The 19,082-nt window shown below is 37.7% G+C and overlaps 1 protein-coding gene across 2 annotated transcripts in view; it reads right to left on the bottom strand.

The window, feature by feature from the left end:
* CSMD1 (CUB and Sushi multiple domains 1) overlaps nucleotides 1-19,082 on the bottom strand; it is a 1,153,949-nt gene that overhangs the window by 209,271 nt on the left and 925,596 nt on the right. For both annotated transcript variants that reach the window (XM_068678424.1, XM_068678425.1), the window contains exon 24: nucleotides 3,459-3,650. In XM_068678424.1, coding sequence (XP_068534525.1) covers nucleotides 3,459-3,650 — 192 coding nt within the window. The remainder of the gene's footprint in view (nucleotides 1-3,458; nucleotides 3,651-19,082) is intronic.

The following is a 19,082-nucleotide window of genomic DNA, read 5'->3' as shown; positions in this document are numbered from 1 at the left end:
AAGCACAGCTGTCTATCACAGTGTAAGACACAGATGATGGAAAAAACATGGCAGCAGAACCAAATAATTTATTAGCAACAACTCCTAACAAGATATATGCCACTGAGTCATTGCTGACAACCAAATTGTTATACAAATGGAAAATAACTGCAGAGGAAACAAGTTGAGTGATTTACTTAGCTATCCTGCTGTTTTGGTCACTCAGATCACTACATATTATTTATGAAACCACAGCAGAAAGCTATTTCTTCAAATATCTGTTCTCTAAGTTTTCAGGTAATTTCAATTATACAAGTTGCAATAATTACCACGACAGATAACTTCATATAAAGAAATTACTGATACACTATTGTATTTACCAAAGACCTCAAAATATCTCAGTGAAACCAAACTTATTTAAACTCAAACTAATTGACATATTTGTTTTAAAATTCTAAGACTTTTTCAGAAACAGAATACAAGTTGTGAACTTCAGGGGGATATGTTATGTTCACAGGGAAAAAAAAAAAAAAAAAACCAACAAAGTTTTGAAACATGATTCTGACAAAACAAAAAGATCCAAAATGGTAGTTTCCAATATGCAGAATTAGGCATACTCTAAAATCACCATCTTAAAGAATATGCTATATAAAATAATTATAAATTATAGAATTGAACTATCAATCAAAAAAGACCTATAATTGTCCAAAGATGGAATTACAGGAATTCATTTTGTTTCTTTGCTGTGGCTTAGAAAATGAAAATGAATGCCAAGATCAATAGAGCTATGTATCATTGAAGATTACTAGGTGTAGAATATGCTGAATATGTGCATTTAAAGACATATATTAAAGACATGATTGTAAAGACAATGATGAATGTAAAAGTCACCGAAGACAGAAGCAGATATCAAATGTTGATACAAGATACAGCAAGCAAAAAAGAATAGATCTGTCTAACAGAAAGACATTAAGAAAGTGTATCTAGGTAAGAAAGTGATCTTTGAAAGTTCATGACAACTCAAGGAAAAGGATGAAAAGGAAGCCTGTCAAATCAGAGAAGGAAAAGAGAACAAATAGCATGGAATAAAACTACAAAAAGAAAAGATCACATATCTAAACCTTATTAAGTAAATATAAATAAAGAGAATGAAATAATCTGAAGAAGCCTAGCTGAATTTTTAGGAATCTTCATGATAATTTTTCCTTTTCACAGAACAGTAGAAAAAAAATAAATGTAACAATTCAATGCAGTTAACAGACTGGTTTAGAAAGATACATTCTTAGAAGACTTTCAGAGAGAATTCAGAGACAATGGTCAATATTTGACTTCTTAGGGAGCTAATTAACATGTTTCAGAGGTGTTTTATTGATTGAGAAACAGGAAGAGTGAGTCTATGCAAAACTCTTGCAGTCCCCTTGTTTGATTTTAAAGATAGGAAAAATAACAAATAGAAAGATATAAAGAGAGAAAGCTATGTAAGAAGATAGCATTGTGGTTGAATGAAATAAAGAACAAACTCTATTCCCAGATACCAAATGAAAAGTGATTACTCTATTGATAACAGGACATAATTCCACTTAGATATGAAGTGAGATTCTCAAGAAATAGAAGGTTTTCATACAAGTGATTCCAAAAGCTCAGCAACAAAATACAGAAAACAAATCTAGTAATGCAAGGTACAAAGTCAAAGTATAATAAAAAACAAAGATAGGGTAGCAATAGTAAGTGGAATATAGAAGCTTAAGAGTATCCTGTTATCAAGAAAAGTGGAAATAAAGGTAAAGATATAGGAGTGCAGAAAGCAGTAAATGCAGTAAAATAAATAAATTCTCAGCATAAAAAAAAACACACATATTGGTCAAAAAGATTTTGGAAAAGGGGTGTGAAAGGTGTTCTACAAGAGAAAATATGGGAATCTTCTAGATTCACTTGATCCTAGGTTCCCCCATCTTCCTCTTTGTCCAGGTCAGATTGGAATATACACATTTTTTATTGTTCTTTTGTTTGGAAATATTTTACGGTTGAGATATCAACACCCCAAATATAGATCATCATACTAAGAAGTGTATGATTGAACTAATTTAAATTCTTACCTGTTGGTGAAAACAGACAGAAGATTACAGAAAATTACCTTACAGTCATTATTTCATTTAAATTAAATGGGGAGATAGACAAAGGTAGTACTAATTAAGGCTCTTCTCTAAAAAAGGGGAAATTTAGATATTTAGATGAGAAGGAAGTTAACCAATTGACCTGAAAAGCTTGAGAAATTAAATGCATAAAAAATCTGGAATGCCTTTTGATCAAAACTGGAAAGAGTTATTTTGACCTGTCATATGAGAAGCTTTTATATATATATATGAGCATATATATAAACAGTTATAGAACCATTTGGAAAAAAATAACATCTCTACTAAGACAGCAGAAATGCTGTTCACTGATGTTTTTCTGGCACTTATCCTCTGGGTAAGCTGAACTTTTGAAAGGAAAGGAACTTCCTCCTTTTCAGACTCCAACTCTGTGAATGTGTTCAGCAAGAAGTAGCTCCTGGAATGGAGACTGTGGCGTCCAATACAGGAGAGAGACAACAATCAAGGATTCTGCAGGTCAGCTAATTTTGCTTTAAGTAGTCAGTAGCCTGCCTACAGCAGGCAGCAGATACAAAAGTTAAACATTAGTAGGCAAAGAAAGAAAAGCTTTCTGAAGTTTTTTCATATGGGAACTCCATATGAAACTTGTTGAACTCAGAAGTCACTGTTTTTTGTGACCTGGACTGGAATCTCAAACCAGATGATACAAACTGCCTAGGGAAGGTACAATAGGCAACAGCTATACTGATCAGATATTTTGTGCATCTCACTTAGTACTTATCCGTTTAACGTTTATGATGGTTATAATGAAACACAGCTTTGAGACTTGAAGACACATGATCTTTAAATGGCCTTTCTACCTCGAGGCTCCTACAGACTGAATATCCTACCATAGCAACAATGTATCAGGACCAAACAGTATATAATCCACCAGTGTAGGATGACATTAGCTTCACAGGAATGAGATTCTGAAACAATTTCTAATGTAAAAACAAAAAACAAAAAAACAAAAAACAAAAAACAAGGTAAGCAAAATTAATTTGTTTTAGGATGTGGCTTGCTTAGCTTGTGAAATATTTAGATAATGCCACTGGCTGTGACAAGATATCAGACTCGATGACACACAATATAATCAGAACCAAAGCTTTTATCAAAAACTACCCTATTGACAGAAGTGTTGCCCAGCAATTTTCTAGATTTTACTAGTTAGCCATCTAACTCAGAGCCAGAAAAGTCATAATTGGATGGTCACAGTAAATGGTTTCTTATATACAGTTATACCATTATCATATAAAGTACAGAAAGAGTTTTTTTTTTTTTTTTTTTTTTTTTTTTTTTTTCCCTGAAACTACAGCAGAAATCTTTCACTGTCACAATCCATATTACCTATGCAAGCAGGCAAAGGTTTGTCCCAAACTCTCCGATCTCCACTTAAGCAGGTCATAAGACCACTTCCATGCATTGTATAGCCAGGATTACAGCTATATAAAATGACAGTGTCTATGAAATGTCCTTCATCTCGGATCTTGTAGCCATAATTTGGTATGCCAGGATCTTCACACTTCACTAGATCAAAACCTGAAAACAGAAGTGGGAAGGGAAAAGAAGAAATAAAGACACATAGATATCAAATATAAAACAAAGTATGATGCCAGTGAACTTCTTTCTAGTCTTGATGCAAATAATATTCTCATAATTCACTTAGATTAGATGCACCCACAGTGACCAAAGATAAATTATATACAAACTGGGGAAATCAGAAAATTTAAATACCAATAAATAATTATTGATATGATATTGATTGCAGCATTATTTTATTGAAGAAACAGTATTATTTGCACTGTCCTAAAAGAGATTAGTGAGAAATTAATTATTTTGTATCACTTTATTCTTGAAATTTTATTTATTTGTTTTTTTTTATTCAGAGGAAAGGAAGCAGTATTGACCCTGTATTTGGTACTGAGTAGAAGATTCTCCTCTTTATCTAATCTCCATACCAAATCCATCCCACCATAGTGGAAATTCAGGAAGCTAAAACAAAGGTTGTTTCTTCCATTCTAGTGTCCAGATACCACGTTTCTCCTCTGCTGAAAATGAATAAATAATATTATACTAATTTTTGACCAGCATTCCCCTTTTTGTGCCGTTAACATGTGAAAGAGATAAATGGTCCTAGAAAATACTGTGATATAATACTCTTCCCCCCCCCCCCCCAAGTACCTTACTGTTTTTCTATTCCTAAGTTGGACAGAAAGGTTGGAAGTATTTACTTGTTAGAACTGAGGCTGCTAAAGATCAGAGGCCTAAATCAGAACTACTTAGCTTAGGCTATTTTCATAGTACAGAAATAACAATCTCAACACTCCAACTAGATAGTTGTTGATAGTCCTTTAGATAGTTGTCTAAGATCAGTCAGTACAACCAGCTCCTGGAAAAAAATATTTTCAGCCTTCACTGTAAAGTGAGCCTAGGTTGTTCATACAGTAGACTATCTGAGAATTTTAATTATCTAGAGAAAAGGGATCCCACCCAAAATGAAAGCTGTTCTGTCACCTAAACACTGTATTTGTATCTGCTCCAATACGTTAAGAAATGTCAAGCACCAACACAAATTAGTATGCTCTGACCACAACCATGCACTGTTAATTACCCTTCAAAATGGCACGGATATCAAGCTATTTCCTGGGAGCTGTCTTTAGCTCACACTGTCTGCTACCTTGTGCTTGAGATTGTCTGGGAGAGTGCTAGATCCAAGCTAACAGCACACTAGGATTTATCCTAATATTTCATAAGTCTAGACAATCATTTTCCTCATTCACACACATGCCCTGACAATATTTAGTTTACTGGCAGAGGTATAGCCTATGTGTCAGAAAGAGTATGTATAATCACAGGTTGTTTTCATAAAAGGAAAATTACATCTTATAAGTACAAACGGATTATAGAGATTTAGCATTATTCCCTTGCTAAAAGATTGTCTCTGTGTGAAAATTTGTACATCCCTGTAATTTCACTTTGCTGCCAAAAAAAAAAGAAACAAGCAAACATACTCAGTTTACAGACAAAAGAGGTGGCGTTCATTTTAACTAGCTCTCAACACTGATTATATAAACAGTCTTATCTAAACCAGTTGTCTTTTAGATTTAGTCACTTATAGGGTGTAGTTAATCCCATCCTAAAGTAAATGCCTAAAATAGATTGGATGAACTGTGCAATTCTAAAAAGCTCTATTTCACTTCATTCACTATAAAAAGAGCCAAGGTGATTAGGTCATTCAGATTAACTGAACTTCACAAGAAATAGCTATATTTCATCATTCCATTAAACACACAAAGACATTTATTTAAAAAAATGGAACATGTAAGTGTTTTGACAGATAATGTGATGATATTTTAATGCCAATTTGACAGCATGAGCCAATGTGACATTATTTCTCTGCCACTGATTTTAGATCCTTTCCCATCCTTTAGTAGGTGTGACATTTGGTTATCAGCATGTGATTGGCAGAAGAAGATTCCCTGATCAAAAAGCCGCACATGAGACTGATTATTCTCTGCCTTCTACCACAAAGAATAAATGGTTAGGGAGAGGTACTATCTTCTTTAAGACCAGTAAACACATTTGAGCGAAATGAAACAAACTGTTGGACAAACAAGTCCATCTGGTCTGCTACATAGCGATCCTCACTACTGAAGAAGTAGTCAAGGCTGGGATAAACGTATTCTGACTTCCTATCATTTTATGCATTCCATTTAGCATTCATTTTTGTACAAATGTGTAAATATAAATGAAGTGATGCCAGATTTCTTCTCCTTTTTCCAGTGCTGCTTCTGTAGGATGATAATTTTATAAAAAGCACTAGATCTCTTCATTCATCAGAGAAAGGGCTTCCTGTCTAGTGTGCCTTTCTCATCTGCAATAATGATCCCTGAAGACTACTGAAAAAAACTCAGTATTGCTAAGTTAAAGGAAATCCTGCCCCAAGCTTCAGTTTGACAGAAGACTGCCTGCCATCATTTTCTCTGTTCTTACTTTGGAATTGGACTAAGTAGCATGAAAGATCTGTTTTTCATTTAGCTTATTAATACTTCGCATTATTGCAATACTCAGTTGTACCTCTATCTGTTCAATTATCATAGATGATTTCAACCTACTTTGCTTTGGAGATTGCTACAAGCTTTCCAAAGTGAGTTACAGTACTGTAAAAATCGATTCCTGTTGGAAATAAACATGCTTCTCTCCATTACATGGTCAGACTGTGGAAGAAGTCCACGAGTCCCCATAGTCTGCAGGTTGAAATTCACTTCACTTCTACTTTAGAAGACTATAATTGAATTAATATAATCTGATACAATGATATGAAATTAATCATGAAATGAAATGACCTTGATATTACTTACTTACATTAAAAAAAAAATGTTCTAAAACCATATTGTTTTGAAAATAGAAATTCGAAATATACATAGAGGTTTGACATTTAAGGAAAAAAAAATGTGGTTTTGTTTATTTTAAGCCAAAAATACTTGACCTGTAAAAACTAGTTTCTAGCCTTTGGCATTGACTTGACTAACGTGGTACTGAAATTACTTCTATCATAATGTTAAATATATATTATGTATGTATCATGGTATTATTATTTATATAACATAGCATACACTTGTTAAAATATATTGATTTTCATTACAAAAGTTTGTGTATGTTTGTATAGGTTTATAACTATATACAAAAAAATAAAGTATCGTATGCCTAGAACTTCCATATATAATGTAAATTTAAATTAATGGGGCAATAGTGGGAAATTAAACGAGATAATTATGTACTGACTCTTCCTCTTTCAACTCAGGCTAGATTAATCAGATCAAAAATTAATGAAAATCTAGTAGATTTGCACATTCATATTTTCAATGTGAATGCCATAAATGTAGATGAAGTCTCTCTAAATCTAGCATACTTTTAGTGATCTTAAAGAATCATGCTCCAAAAGCATAAAGACTTTTTCATGGATCAACAGCACAAGTCACAGGTGAATCTACTTCCTTAGCAGCCTCTTACTCTACAAATACCTGCTAAGAATCATACAATGGTTTGGGTTGGAAGGGGCCTTAAAGAGCACCCAATTCCAACTCCCCTGCCATCGGCAGGGACACCTCTCACTAGACCAGGTTGCTCAAAGCCCCATCCAACCTGGCCTTGAACACCTCCAGAGATGGGGCATCCACAGCTTCTCTGGGCAACGTGTTCCAATGCCTCACCACCTTCTGAGTGAAGAATTTCTTCCTAACGTTTAATCTAAATCTACCTTCTTTTTTGTTTAAAGCCATTAGTCCTGGCCCTATCATTATCTGCCTGAGCAAAAAGTCACTCTCCATCTTTTTTATAAGCCCCTGTTAAGTACCGGAAGTTAGCAATGAGGTTTTTCAGAGCCTTCTATTCTCCATATTGAACAGCCCCAGCTCTCTCAGCCTTTCCTCATACAAAAGATGCTCCACCCCTCCAATTAGCCTCATGGCCCTCCTCTGGACTCGCTTTAACAGCCCCACATCCTTCTCATGCTGGGGGCCCCAGACCTGGATGCAGCACTCCAGGTGGGGCCTCACAAGGGCAGAGTAGAGGGGCACAGTCCCCTCCCTCCCCTGCTGGCCACTCCTCTATTGATGCAGCCCAGGATGCAGTTGGCCTTCTGGGCTGCAAGCACGCACTGCTGGGTCATGTTGAGCTTTTGGATGGCTCATGTCAAAGGTATTTCTGTATCTTTAAATGATAAAATACCTACACAAGTTATACATATACAAAAACATCTTACCAAAGACACTGTGTCTGTCTACACAGCAGTACACACAGGAATTTCTCAACTTGTGCATGTTTCATGGGGCATGAAGTCCCTTACAGAAATATACTGCTTTTTAAAATCTTATTTTGAGGCTGCGAGAGCATTTTTATCAATAAAGGAGTTAAAATTTTCTATTTTCAACTCCAATCCAAGCAAATACTTATTTAGGAATAAAGTGTTATTTTATAAGCTGATTGTAGAGAACATAACCACTCGCTGTCCTTGGCATCAGAATTCTATTTCCTATTTCATACACACCCAATAGAGAAAAAAATCAACATGCAAATAAAAATATCTAACTAGAAGCAAAAACATAAGACCTAAAGTGTAAATATCCTTGGAACACTAAACCCTCCAGTACTTGCTGTTTTGTTTGTATTATTCAGATATTCATAACAGAATTTACCTTGGAAAATAAATATTGATTTTAATGCCTTCTAGTTATTGCTAATTCAGGAACGGTCCAGTGGTACTCTCTTTTTTTAGGGTTAATTTCACAATACTACACCTAGAAAAAAATACTGGGTACATTCATTACGACAAAACGAAGAGTAAAATTGCTTTATGTATCTCAAAAATAAGTTATTCCCTGTAAGGTTAAGTAGCATAACAATTGCTGGCTTTCATACCAAATTTTCAAAATGCCACTTCAGATACTGTAGAAAAAATGTAAGGATGGCAGTTCATAACTCATGGCCAAGAGTTCACTACACTTTTCCACAACTAATTCTTTGCAATAATTCTATACAAATGTATGTAGCCCATATGTTTTCAGGCAAGTTGCCTTTCCAAGTCTTCTCATCCAATTTCTTCCCCTTCCCAACAAGTACAAAACATCACAGAATCACAGAATTTCTAGGTTGGAAGAGACCTCAAGATCATCGAGTCCAACCTCTAACCTAACACTAACAGTCCCCACTAAACCATATCCCTAAGCTCTACATCTAAACGTCTTTTAAAGACTTCCAGGGATGGTGACTCTACCACCTCCCTGGGCAGCCTGTTCCAATGCCTCACAACCCTTTCAGTAAAGAAGCTCTTCCTAACATCTAACCTAAAACTCCCCTGGCACAACTTTAGCCCATTCCCCCTCGTCCTGTCACCAGGCACGTGGGAGAACAGGCCAACCCCCACCTCTCTACAGCCTCCTTTAAGGTATCTGTAGAGAGCGATAAGGTCGCCCCTGAGCCTCCTCTTCTCCAGGCTGAACAAGCCCAGCTCCCTCAGCCGCTCCTCGTAGGACTTGTTCTCCAGGCCCCTCACCAGCTTCGTCGCCCTTCTTTGGACCCACTCAAGCACCTCCATGTCCTTCTTGTAGCAAGGGGCCCAAAACTGAACACAGTACTCGAGGTGCGGCCTCACCAGAGCCGAGTACAGGGGGACGATCACCTCCCTAGTCCTGCTGGTCACGCTGTTTCTTATACAAGCCAGGATGCCGTTGGCCTTCTTGGCCACCTGAGCACACTGCTGGCTCATATTCAGCCGACTATCCACCATCACTCCCAGGTCCTTCTCTGCCTGGCAGCTCTCCAACCACTCATCTCCCAGCCTGTAGCTCTGCTTGGGGTTATTGCGCCCCAGGTGCAGGACCTGGCACTTGGCCTTGTTAAACTTCATGCAGTTGACCTCAGCCCATCGGTGCAGCCTATCCAGATCCTCCTGCAGAGCCTTCCTACCCTCGAGCAGATCGACACACGCACCTAACTTGGTGTCATCTGCAAACATACTGAGGGTGCACTCAATGCCCTCATCCAGATCATTGATGAAGATGTTGAAGAGGACCAGCCCCAGCACCGAGCCCTGGGGGACGCCACTAGTGACTGGCTTCCAACTGGACTTGACTCCATTTACCTTGACTCTTTGGGCCCGGCTATCCAGCCAGTTTCTAACCCAACGAAGCGTGCGCCAGTCCAAGCCAAGAGCAGCCAGTTTCTTGAGGAGAATGCTGTGGGAGACGGTGTCAAAAGCCTTGCTGAAGTCAAGGTAGACCACATCCACAGCCTTTCCCTCATCCACCCAGCGCGTCACTTTGTCATAGAAGGAGATCAGGTCGTCAAGCAGGACCTGCCTTTCATAAACCCATGCTGACTGGGCCTGATCGCCTGCTTGCCCTGCAAGTGCCGCATGATGACTCCCAAGAGGATCTGCTCCATGAGCTTCCCTGGTACTTAGGTCAAACTGACAGGCCTGTAGTTCCCCGGGTCAGCCCTCCGGCCCTTCTTGTAGATGGGCGTCACATTCGCTAGCCGCCGGTCAGCTGGGACCTCACCCGATAGCCAGGACTGCTGATAAATGATGGATAGGGGCTTGGCCAGCACCTCTGCCAGTTCTCTCAGTACCCTTGGGTGGATCCCATCCAGCCCCATCGACTTGTGCACATCCAAGTGCCGTAGCAGGTCACCAACCAGTTCTTCGTGGATGGTGAGGGCCACATCCTGCTCCCCATCCCCTTCCACCAGCTCAGGGTACTGGGTATCCAGAGAACAACCGGTATTGCCGCTAAAGACTGAGGCAAAGAAGGCATTATGCACCTCCGCCTTTCCCTCATCTTTTGTAACTAAGTTTCCCCCCGCATCCAGTAAAGGATGGAGATTCTCCTTTGTCCTCCTTTTTGTGTTGATGTATTTATAAAAGCATTTTTTGTTATCTTTAACGGCAGTAGCCAGATTGAGCTCCAGATGAGCTTTGGCCTTCCTAATTTTGTCCCTGCACAGCCTCGCTACATCCTTATAGTCCTCCCTAGTGGCCTGTCCACTTTTCCAAAGCTTATAAACCCTCTTTTTTCTCCTAAGCTCAAGCCACAGTTCTCTGTTGAGCCAGGCTGGTCTTCTTCCCCGCTGGCTCATCTTTGGGCACATGGGAACAGACCGCTCCTGCGCCATTAGGATTTGCCTCTTGAAGAGCGCCCAGCCTTCCTGGACCCCTCTGCCCTTCAGAACCGCCTCCCAAGGGATTCCACCAACTAGTGTCCTGAGCAGCCCAAAGTCAGCCCTCCGGAAGTCCAATACAGTGGTTTTACTGGTTCCCTTCCTGGCCTCGCCAAGAATAGTGAACTCCACCATTTCGTGGTCACTCTGCCCAAGACAGCTCCTGACAATCACATCCTCCACCAGTCCTTCTCTGTTTGTGAAGAGAAGGTCTAGCGGGGCACCTCCCCTGGTAGGTTCACTAATCAGCTGCGTCAGGAAGCTATTTTCCACTTTCTCCAGAAACCTCCTAGACTGCTTTCTCTGGGCTGTGTTGTGCTTCCAGGATATGTCAGGGAAGTTGAAGTCCCCCATGAGTACAAGCGCTGAAGATTTCGCAAGTTCTGTCAGCTGCCTGTAGAACTCCTCATCCGTCTCCTCATCCTGGTTCGGCGGTCTATAGCAGACCCCGACCAGGACACTAGCCTTGTTGGCCTTCCCGCCGATCCTAACCCAAAGGGACTCGACCTTGTCATTCCCAGCCTCGAGTTCTACAACATTGAAAGACTCTCTAATATAGAGAGCCACACCGCCACCCCTTCTGTGCTGCCTGTCCCTTCTGAAGAGCCTATAGCCAGGCATCGCAGCACTCCAGTCATGAGACTGGTCCCACCACGTTTACGTGATGGCAACCAAGTCGTAGCCTGCCCGCTGCATGATGGCTTCCAGCTCCTCCTGTTTGTTACCCATGCTGCGTGCATTGGTGTAGATGCACTTCAGCTGGGCCATTACCTTATTCCCCGGCCTTGCCATTGTTCCCCCTGGCACAGCTCCAACAATCCTTGCTTCAGCCCCATCCCCCTTCTTACCTAGTTTAAAGCCCTATCAATGAGCCCCGCCAGCTCCTGGCCCAGGATCCTTTTTCCCCTAAAGGATAGGGACCCGTCTACGGCCATCAGACCAGGTGCTGAATAAACTGCCCCATGGTCGAAAAACCCAAGATCTCTGCGTTGGCACCAGCCCTGGAGCCACGTGTTTAACAGGTGGGCTTTCCTGGTCCTCTCTGTACCCCTCCCTGTCACCGTAGGGATGGACGAAAACACTACCTGCACTCCCGCTCCGTCCACTAACCGTCCCAGCCCCCTAAAGTCTCTTTTGATTGCCTTCAGGCTTCTGTCTTCAATGTCGTCACTGCCCGCCTGGACTATCAGAAGAGGATAATAATCAGAGGGGCGTACCAGGTTGGGAAGCTTCCTGGCAACGTCCCTGACCCTGGCCCCAGGGAGGCAGCAGACTTAAACATGCACCTTTCCATTCCCTTTTTCACTGATGCTCTTGTACAGGACCTGGTGTCATCTGTCATATTGTTCTGAAATCTGATGAAATGTGGCAAACAGACCTTCAGCATTAAAGCAGATGCTGCAAGCATTTGTGGAAGGAAATATGGTCATAGACTCACAGCATTCAGGTTTACTTGACATTGAAACAAGCCAGTTGACAGAGAAATTCTGCCAACAATTTTAGTCTTGAGTAGGCTTATTGGACTGGCAGATTTCTGCCAATTATCTTATTCCTGAAGTTCATTATACAATCATGAGAGCAATGAATGGATATAAACCACCTAAATTAAAACCAAAACAGCCAGAATACTTCTAAATGATTGGCTATCACCTCCTGACACTGTTTATCCAATATGATATGTTCTGTCATATTTGATACCAATAATCAGGAATGTAGAAATAGACATTGTCAGGGTAAAAATTATTGACATGTAGACTATTAATTATAACTTCTTTCAACTCCGTTTCATTATGATGGGTACTGTGGTTGTATCTACATTAGTGAGTAGTGCAGCACAGTACTCCTCCCCCTCTGCTTCAATCTCTTGTTCAGACTCAGTACTGTTGTTTTTGCCCTTACACCCATTCTTGTACTCCCTATCTCTACCAATAAAACTAGTTGCTATTAGTTTGAAAACACACCAGTGGCTTCCTTGTGTAAACCAAGAGCTAAATATTTTTCAAAAAAGTTATTTTAAACTGGAAAAAGGTTAAACTTTTTTTTTTTTTTTTTTTTGGAACAAAACAAACATTAAATTATCTGGTGTTAAATATTAATTAGGGACTAAAATCATTAAATTAATCTGATTTGATCTAAACACAGTGCACAAAAATAAGATAAGCCCCTACAACTAATCATTTGTTTTATTAGCCTATACTTTGAAGAGATTCAAGAATCTCCACTCTTGATTATTTAAATGAACGCCACAGTAATAGACAGTGGCAAGACAGTTAATACATTTTCAATAAGCAACACAGAGATTAAATCTGTGAGTTTATAGATACATAAAAATTTTGTAATACTGTCTTGAAAATACACCAATCTTGTATTAGAAAGTATATAATAAAGCTCTTAATGAAAAACACGGAAAATAAATGAAAGATATGAAGGGCAAGATAGGGTGCAAAAATTGAAGATTGAAATATTCCATTTTGACAATTAAAAATAGCAACAAGAAATAAAAAATACCAACAAGAAGTAAAACATAGAATGATAAGAAAACTAATATTGAAAAAAATGAATAAATTAGAACAAGTCCTAAAAACATGATACACAGCACATCAATATAGCATCTAGCATCAATGTTGTTAATGTTCTCCTATTATATGGGTAAATTTATACTAATATTAATATTACTGTTTGTTTTAGAAGGCAAAGTACTGTTAAAGCAGCAATGCCATGAATACCCATAAAACTTTACCACAAGAGAAGCCATGAGAGGCTAATTTTTCTGAATGCAAAAAAGTTTTTGTAAATGTTAAATTAAGCACTACAAGATTAAAAGCACAACACATGTGACTCGCTATTTATGGACTACTACTCACTATGTATATATACATGTATTACTATATATGTATGGACTGGGTGGGGCCTAATCAGGAAAAAGGCAATGCTGTCTTCTCATTTCAACTGGCTACGACAGAGATCATGAATTATGTATAATGTATCTGCAGTTTGTCAAAGAGATGTGGTAAAATATTTGGGGATGACTCAAAAAAGGGGGGAGGGGGGGAAATCACATATTTAAATCCTAAATATATGGGAGTGTATCAGTACATACATGGAAATAGTTATAACAGGTGTTTTAATATTAAGAAAGTAAGGTAATGTGAAAACATTGGAAAGATCAAGAACTCTGTTAGGGTTATCTAAATCTCAAGTAATTTAATCTCATAAACACAATCTATATGTTTTACACAGAATCATTTTTTAACTGCCAAAGAGTAATTAAAAGTATGAAATGGTACTTCAGCTAATGTTCAGAGTCCGTAATGGCTTTCTAAATGCATGTAAATGTCAGCAAATACTCATTCAGCAGTTGTTGCATCTTAAACATCCATAACGTAATAGATTTAATTAAATCAATGCAATTTCAAAATGAGAGTTTCTGGCTTGCTCATTCTGGCTTGGAACCATTTATGTTTTATTGAAACCTAGAGTTGTAGAGAAAAAACAAAAGTCTATATTATGTACTGGAAAACGTACCAATTACAGAATCTCTACGTAACTAGAATGATAGGAAAGTCTCTATAGAAAGTAAAGTGTTTGGATAACATGACTATAGTGACATATCAGACACACAAACTTTCAAAGAGCCTAGGAAGACAACTGAGTATGGATTAGGACAAAAGTAGATCTCCTTCTTTCTGCTGGATCTGTAACAATTTTTTAAGGCAGACTGAAAAATGTTACTGTCTTTGTGATTGAATACTTTACATTCAAACACAGATCATCTGAGGGAAACGGAAGGAACCATGTTTTTCAAGTACACTGACCTAACTCTATATGCTTGTACTGCAGAGTGAGTTCACAACAACTCTAACTTCAAGTGCCCGTAGAGAGATCTTCAAGAACGCTTCATGTCTAAGCCACATCTGTAATCAGCGGGGCAATGGCTGTTACAGTCAGTACTTTAAAATACTCTGTAGGTTACTTGTAAAAAGAGCACTGGTCTGAGATTTGGGCAGCGGGTAGAAAGGAAAGGAGAAATAACATGAACACAGACATTTTTTCTTGTGTTCTTTAATGCAAAGTACTTTGGTATGTCCCCAATGAAACCCTTCAGGTATTACAAATGCATTCCTTTCCTCATAGCCTTTTCTAAACTATTCATTCTTCATTCAGTGAGGGTGACAGAGCATTGGAACAAGCTTCCTAGGGAGGTTGTGGAGTCTCCTTCTCTGGAGATATTCAAGGCCTGTCTGGACGCCTACCTGGGCAGCCTGCTCTGAGGAACCTGCTTTGGCAGAGGGGTTGGACCCGATCATCTTTCGAGGTCCCTTCCAACCCCCACAGTTCTGTGATTCTTAAATGAAGTTACCATGAACATACAGGATAGATTGAAACATGCAAAAAGATTTGTACAAGCCTATAAAAAACAATGTGACAGACAGGACTGAAAGTTGAAGACTCCCATCACCTGCAGCTGTGCTCATTCTTTCACACATTGACGGGGGGACAATGTGAACTTCATATAGGCTCATGGTATTGATGCCCAACACTTCTGAAAATAAAGGTTTTAATGTACTGTGGCGAACACCTTAGATAATGAGAAACACATAAATACTGTCTACCTGTGATCATTGTCATAACCAACTTTCCCCACCTAGGAAGTTTACAGAAGTGGAAGGAATAACAATAAATAGGATTACAGCATTCATCTTCCTTAATTACCTGTCTTCTGCATAGTCTTATTCTCTCTGCTTTCTATATGCATCCCTAATTCTGCTCATATATCATATACACACAGATTTGGCAGGGTAATTTTAATACTATGCATAAAGTTTTAAAGAATAATCTTATTTTTAAATAACTTTCTTACACTTCTAAGTAATTAGAATGATTATTTTGATTAACGAAAAATTTGTTTCCTATTTATTGCTGATCTTCAGCTGTTAAAAAAAAATATCTAGATTGTAGGGCAATCATTAAAATCATTACAAGTAAATTCTGGATAAATCTTTTATTATTTTTTTCTTTTCTTTTCCTGAACCTGATTTTTTTTCTTTTTTCTTTTTTTTTTCTTTTTTTTTTTATACACTGTTCAATTTCAAAATAAAATAAATGGATAGAATTAACACATAACAGTGTTGCTTCTGTCTAATAGTATGGGAAGTATGAAACAGAACAATATGTTTACATTTGTGTTGCTTGGATTTTCTAATTAGAATGAACAATAAGGCACCAAAAAGATCGTACAACTTCACATTTGAAATGCAGCAAGAAGAGGTTGCAAGAAAGGTAAATCATCATAAATTCAGATCAACTACCTGACTTAAGGAACTGCTTAACAATAAGACAGTTGTCTGGATAATGGCAGAGGTTGCCCTTTTGTCATACTCATTAACTGCAGCTTATCTTTCCCAAACGACAGAGTTGAACCCAGAATTCTAAACTGAAAATAAACATTTTTTCATCTAATATGAGGCCAAAGTAGGCAGAAAGGTATTAGGAAAGAAGAAGCAGATAATGGCATTTTTGTTCAAGTGTCCTAAGCTTTCAGACAGGAACTTTTTCTGGTTGGAAAATTCTTATAATTACATCAGTGGTAAAATATATATATATATACAAATACATATGTATGACAGGAATACTACTTTCTACTCATGTGAAACTTCAAAAAGAGCCTCCAACAGAAAATTATTTCTAGGGTAAGTCCCATGTGATGCTGAAGGGCATTCAACATTACAACCCAACAGTCCTTCTATGAAAAACAGAGGAAAAGTGAAAACTTTTCGAACAAATTCCAGCTAAAAACAGAAAATCCAAGTGCACATATATATAATGGCAAAGTCTATGTATAATGGCTTCATAGAAATAGATTAGGAAAAAGAAAAAAAAAAGAGAGAGAAAAAAATCAGTTTGAAGGTTTAAAGAAGGTAAAAAAGTTCTGTCCTTCAAGACACTTCACTGAAGTATTCATTGAAAATATATGTTCCCATTAAGCTCTCAGAAATAATGCTTCAAATATGATCACCTTTGTAATATTAAAGTAATATAATCTTTAGGCCAGCACTTCTGAGATTGTGAATTTAGTTGAAACCTGCTAGCAAATTTCAATCGCATGCTAAAGCTAGAATGCATACATCAGCAGACCAAAACCAAATATTCTTTAGAAGCCTACCTGAATTAACATTACCACAAATCTTACTTTCATTTCCTAAAGATATGATTTGAATATAAAACAACACATGCATATGGACTTCTATGGTGATCTCTGCTGAAACATCCCTTTTTTTTTTTTCATCTTCAAAGCACAACAAGATATTAAAAAAAGCAGCTTCTTTATTGATAATAGATGTGAATTACAGCAGGAAAACTTAGTGGTTTTACATCGGATGAGAATCTGGCCCATACAAAGAAAAGTGAGGAGTCCTTCGAAGGGTTACAACTGGCAATTATCAAAACAAACCCAAACAACCTTTATCAAATTCTATTTTTTACATATTCTAATACCTCTTACAAAATCTCTTTTTTTTTCCTTAATTGAAAATGAGAAACAGTTAATAACCTTCTTCATTTTAATTCTATGCACAGAAGGGTAATACAGTGATTTAATGATGATAACACATAACTGTTGGGTACGAAATAGAATGCTTTTCTTTTGAGATGTTCAGAAAGCTTTTTCTTTATTTTTTTTTAATAGGTTATTCATGTTGTGCATGTATATTTACAATACTCATATTTTAATTCAAAATTGGCTTTTACATCAAGTTTTTTGAAGAACCCACTTTAATATTCATGGACTATCCTGCCTGTACTCCTATCACAGTATCAGTCCTGTTCTACTTGTTATGTCTCCCGTTCCCAGTTGCTTTCCAACTTTCTTCTTACCATCAGTCACAGTTTCTCACTTCATAAGCTTGCCATGTTTTTTGGGCAGCTTGTCATGCTCTCTTCCTCACCTTCAATGGAAGGCAAGGCAAGGCAAGGCAAGGCAAGGAAAGATTCATGCCAGGTGCCCTGGCTGTGCCACCTTGTCCACCCCAGCCTACTTGCTGAGAAGGTTTTGATGGTGTGCAAGCATTGTTCAGTAACAGGCAAAACACTCATGTTATTAGCACTGTTCTATACAAAAATCTACCACACAGCAGCACCATGTGGGCCACTACTACTACTACTACTACTACTACTACTACAAAAAAAAAAAAAAAAAAAGACTCCAGCCCAGTCAAATCTAGTACAGATAGACAAACTATTAATCTCCAAGCCAGTCCACAAGTGCTAATTAAAGTCCACAAGTGCTAATTAAAGAAAAGTATTTTGGAATGCTCATTAGTTATGCTTACTCAGCTAATATCCACCTGTCTAAAAATTATATCTTCACAAATTCAAGGAGATTTTCCTGAAATTGAAAAAAGGCAAACTGCAGAAGAAATGTCAACATTCCAGCATTTTAATCTCCAAAGCATGGGATAATATAACTCTTCAGAGAAAACGTTAACACAATGCTTAAATTCACTAAACAAAATATTTCTCTTATTTCCTTACACAGACAAACCCAAACAAAAACATAAATACTAAATTATTTGATACCTGTTTTGTTTAATTTCAGAAGTCTCATAGATGATCAAAACTTCTTGTGGTGAAAAGTGTTAAATGACCTTATGACCTTAATAATAAGGACTATTATAAAACCAATGTATTCTAAGGTCATATGTTTTGTTGGTGGTGGTGGTGTTTGTTTTTTTGTTTGTTTGTTTGTTTGTTTTCTTTAATTTGGGGTTCTAGGAACTTTGGTTGCAGGCAAAAACACAGCATGGGAACAAGCCACTCACTATATGTCTCTGTATACTACATGTGTGCACAGGAATGGATAGGTAATACCCATGGGGCCCCTTTGTTTTTAAACAGCAATTTCGTATATATTAATTGTATCAAACTGCTCTCAGATCATACAATTGGATACTTTAGCTGTTCTATGAGATAGAACCATGTAGAAGAGTAAGTAGTTAGTGAATAGGTTAAGAAACTGAAAAATGAGTTTAATTCTGCACTGAAGAAACAAAACAAAAGACAATAATACTTTGAAATTCACCACAATAGAAAACCCTAGAAAAGAAATCTGTACTGAAAATCTTGAATGATTACTTCAGATTTTTGCTGTATGCTTTAAAACTGAACGAATGCAAATTCATGCTCATCTTGTGAAAACTTTGGATTTTCACGGAGTACAATTTTTTTTAAAAATGCTTCTTTATCATGTTCATATGA

Source organism: Anas acuta, chromosome 3 (assembly GCF_963932015.1).
Source record: "Anas acuta chromosome 3, bAnaAcu1.1, whole genome shotgun sequence".
Lineage (NCBI taxonomy): Eukaryota > Metazoa > Chordata > Aves > Anseriformes > Anatidae > Anas > Anas acuta.
This window is presented reverse-complemented; position numbering and strand designations above follow the sequence as displayed.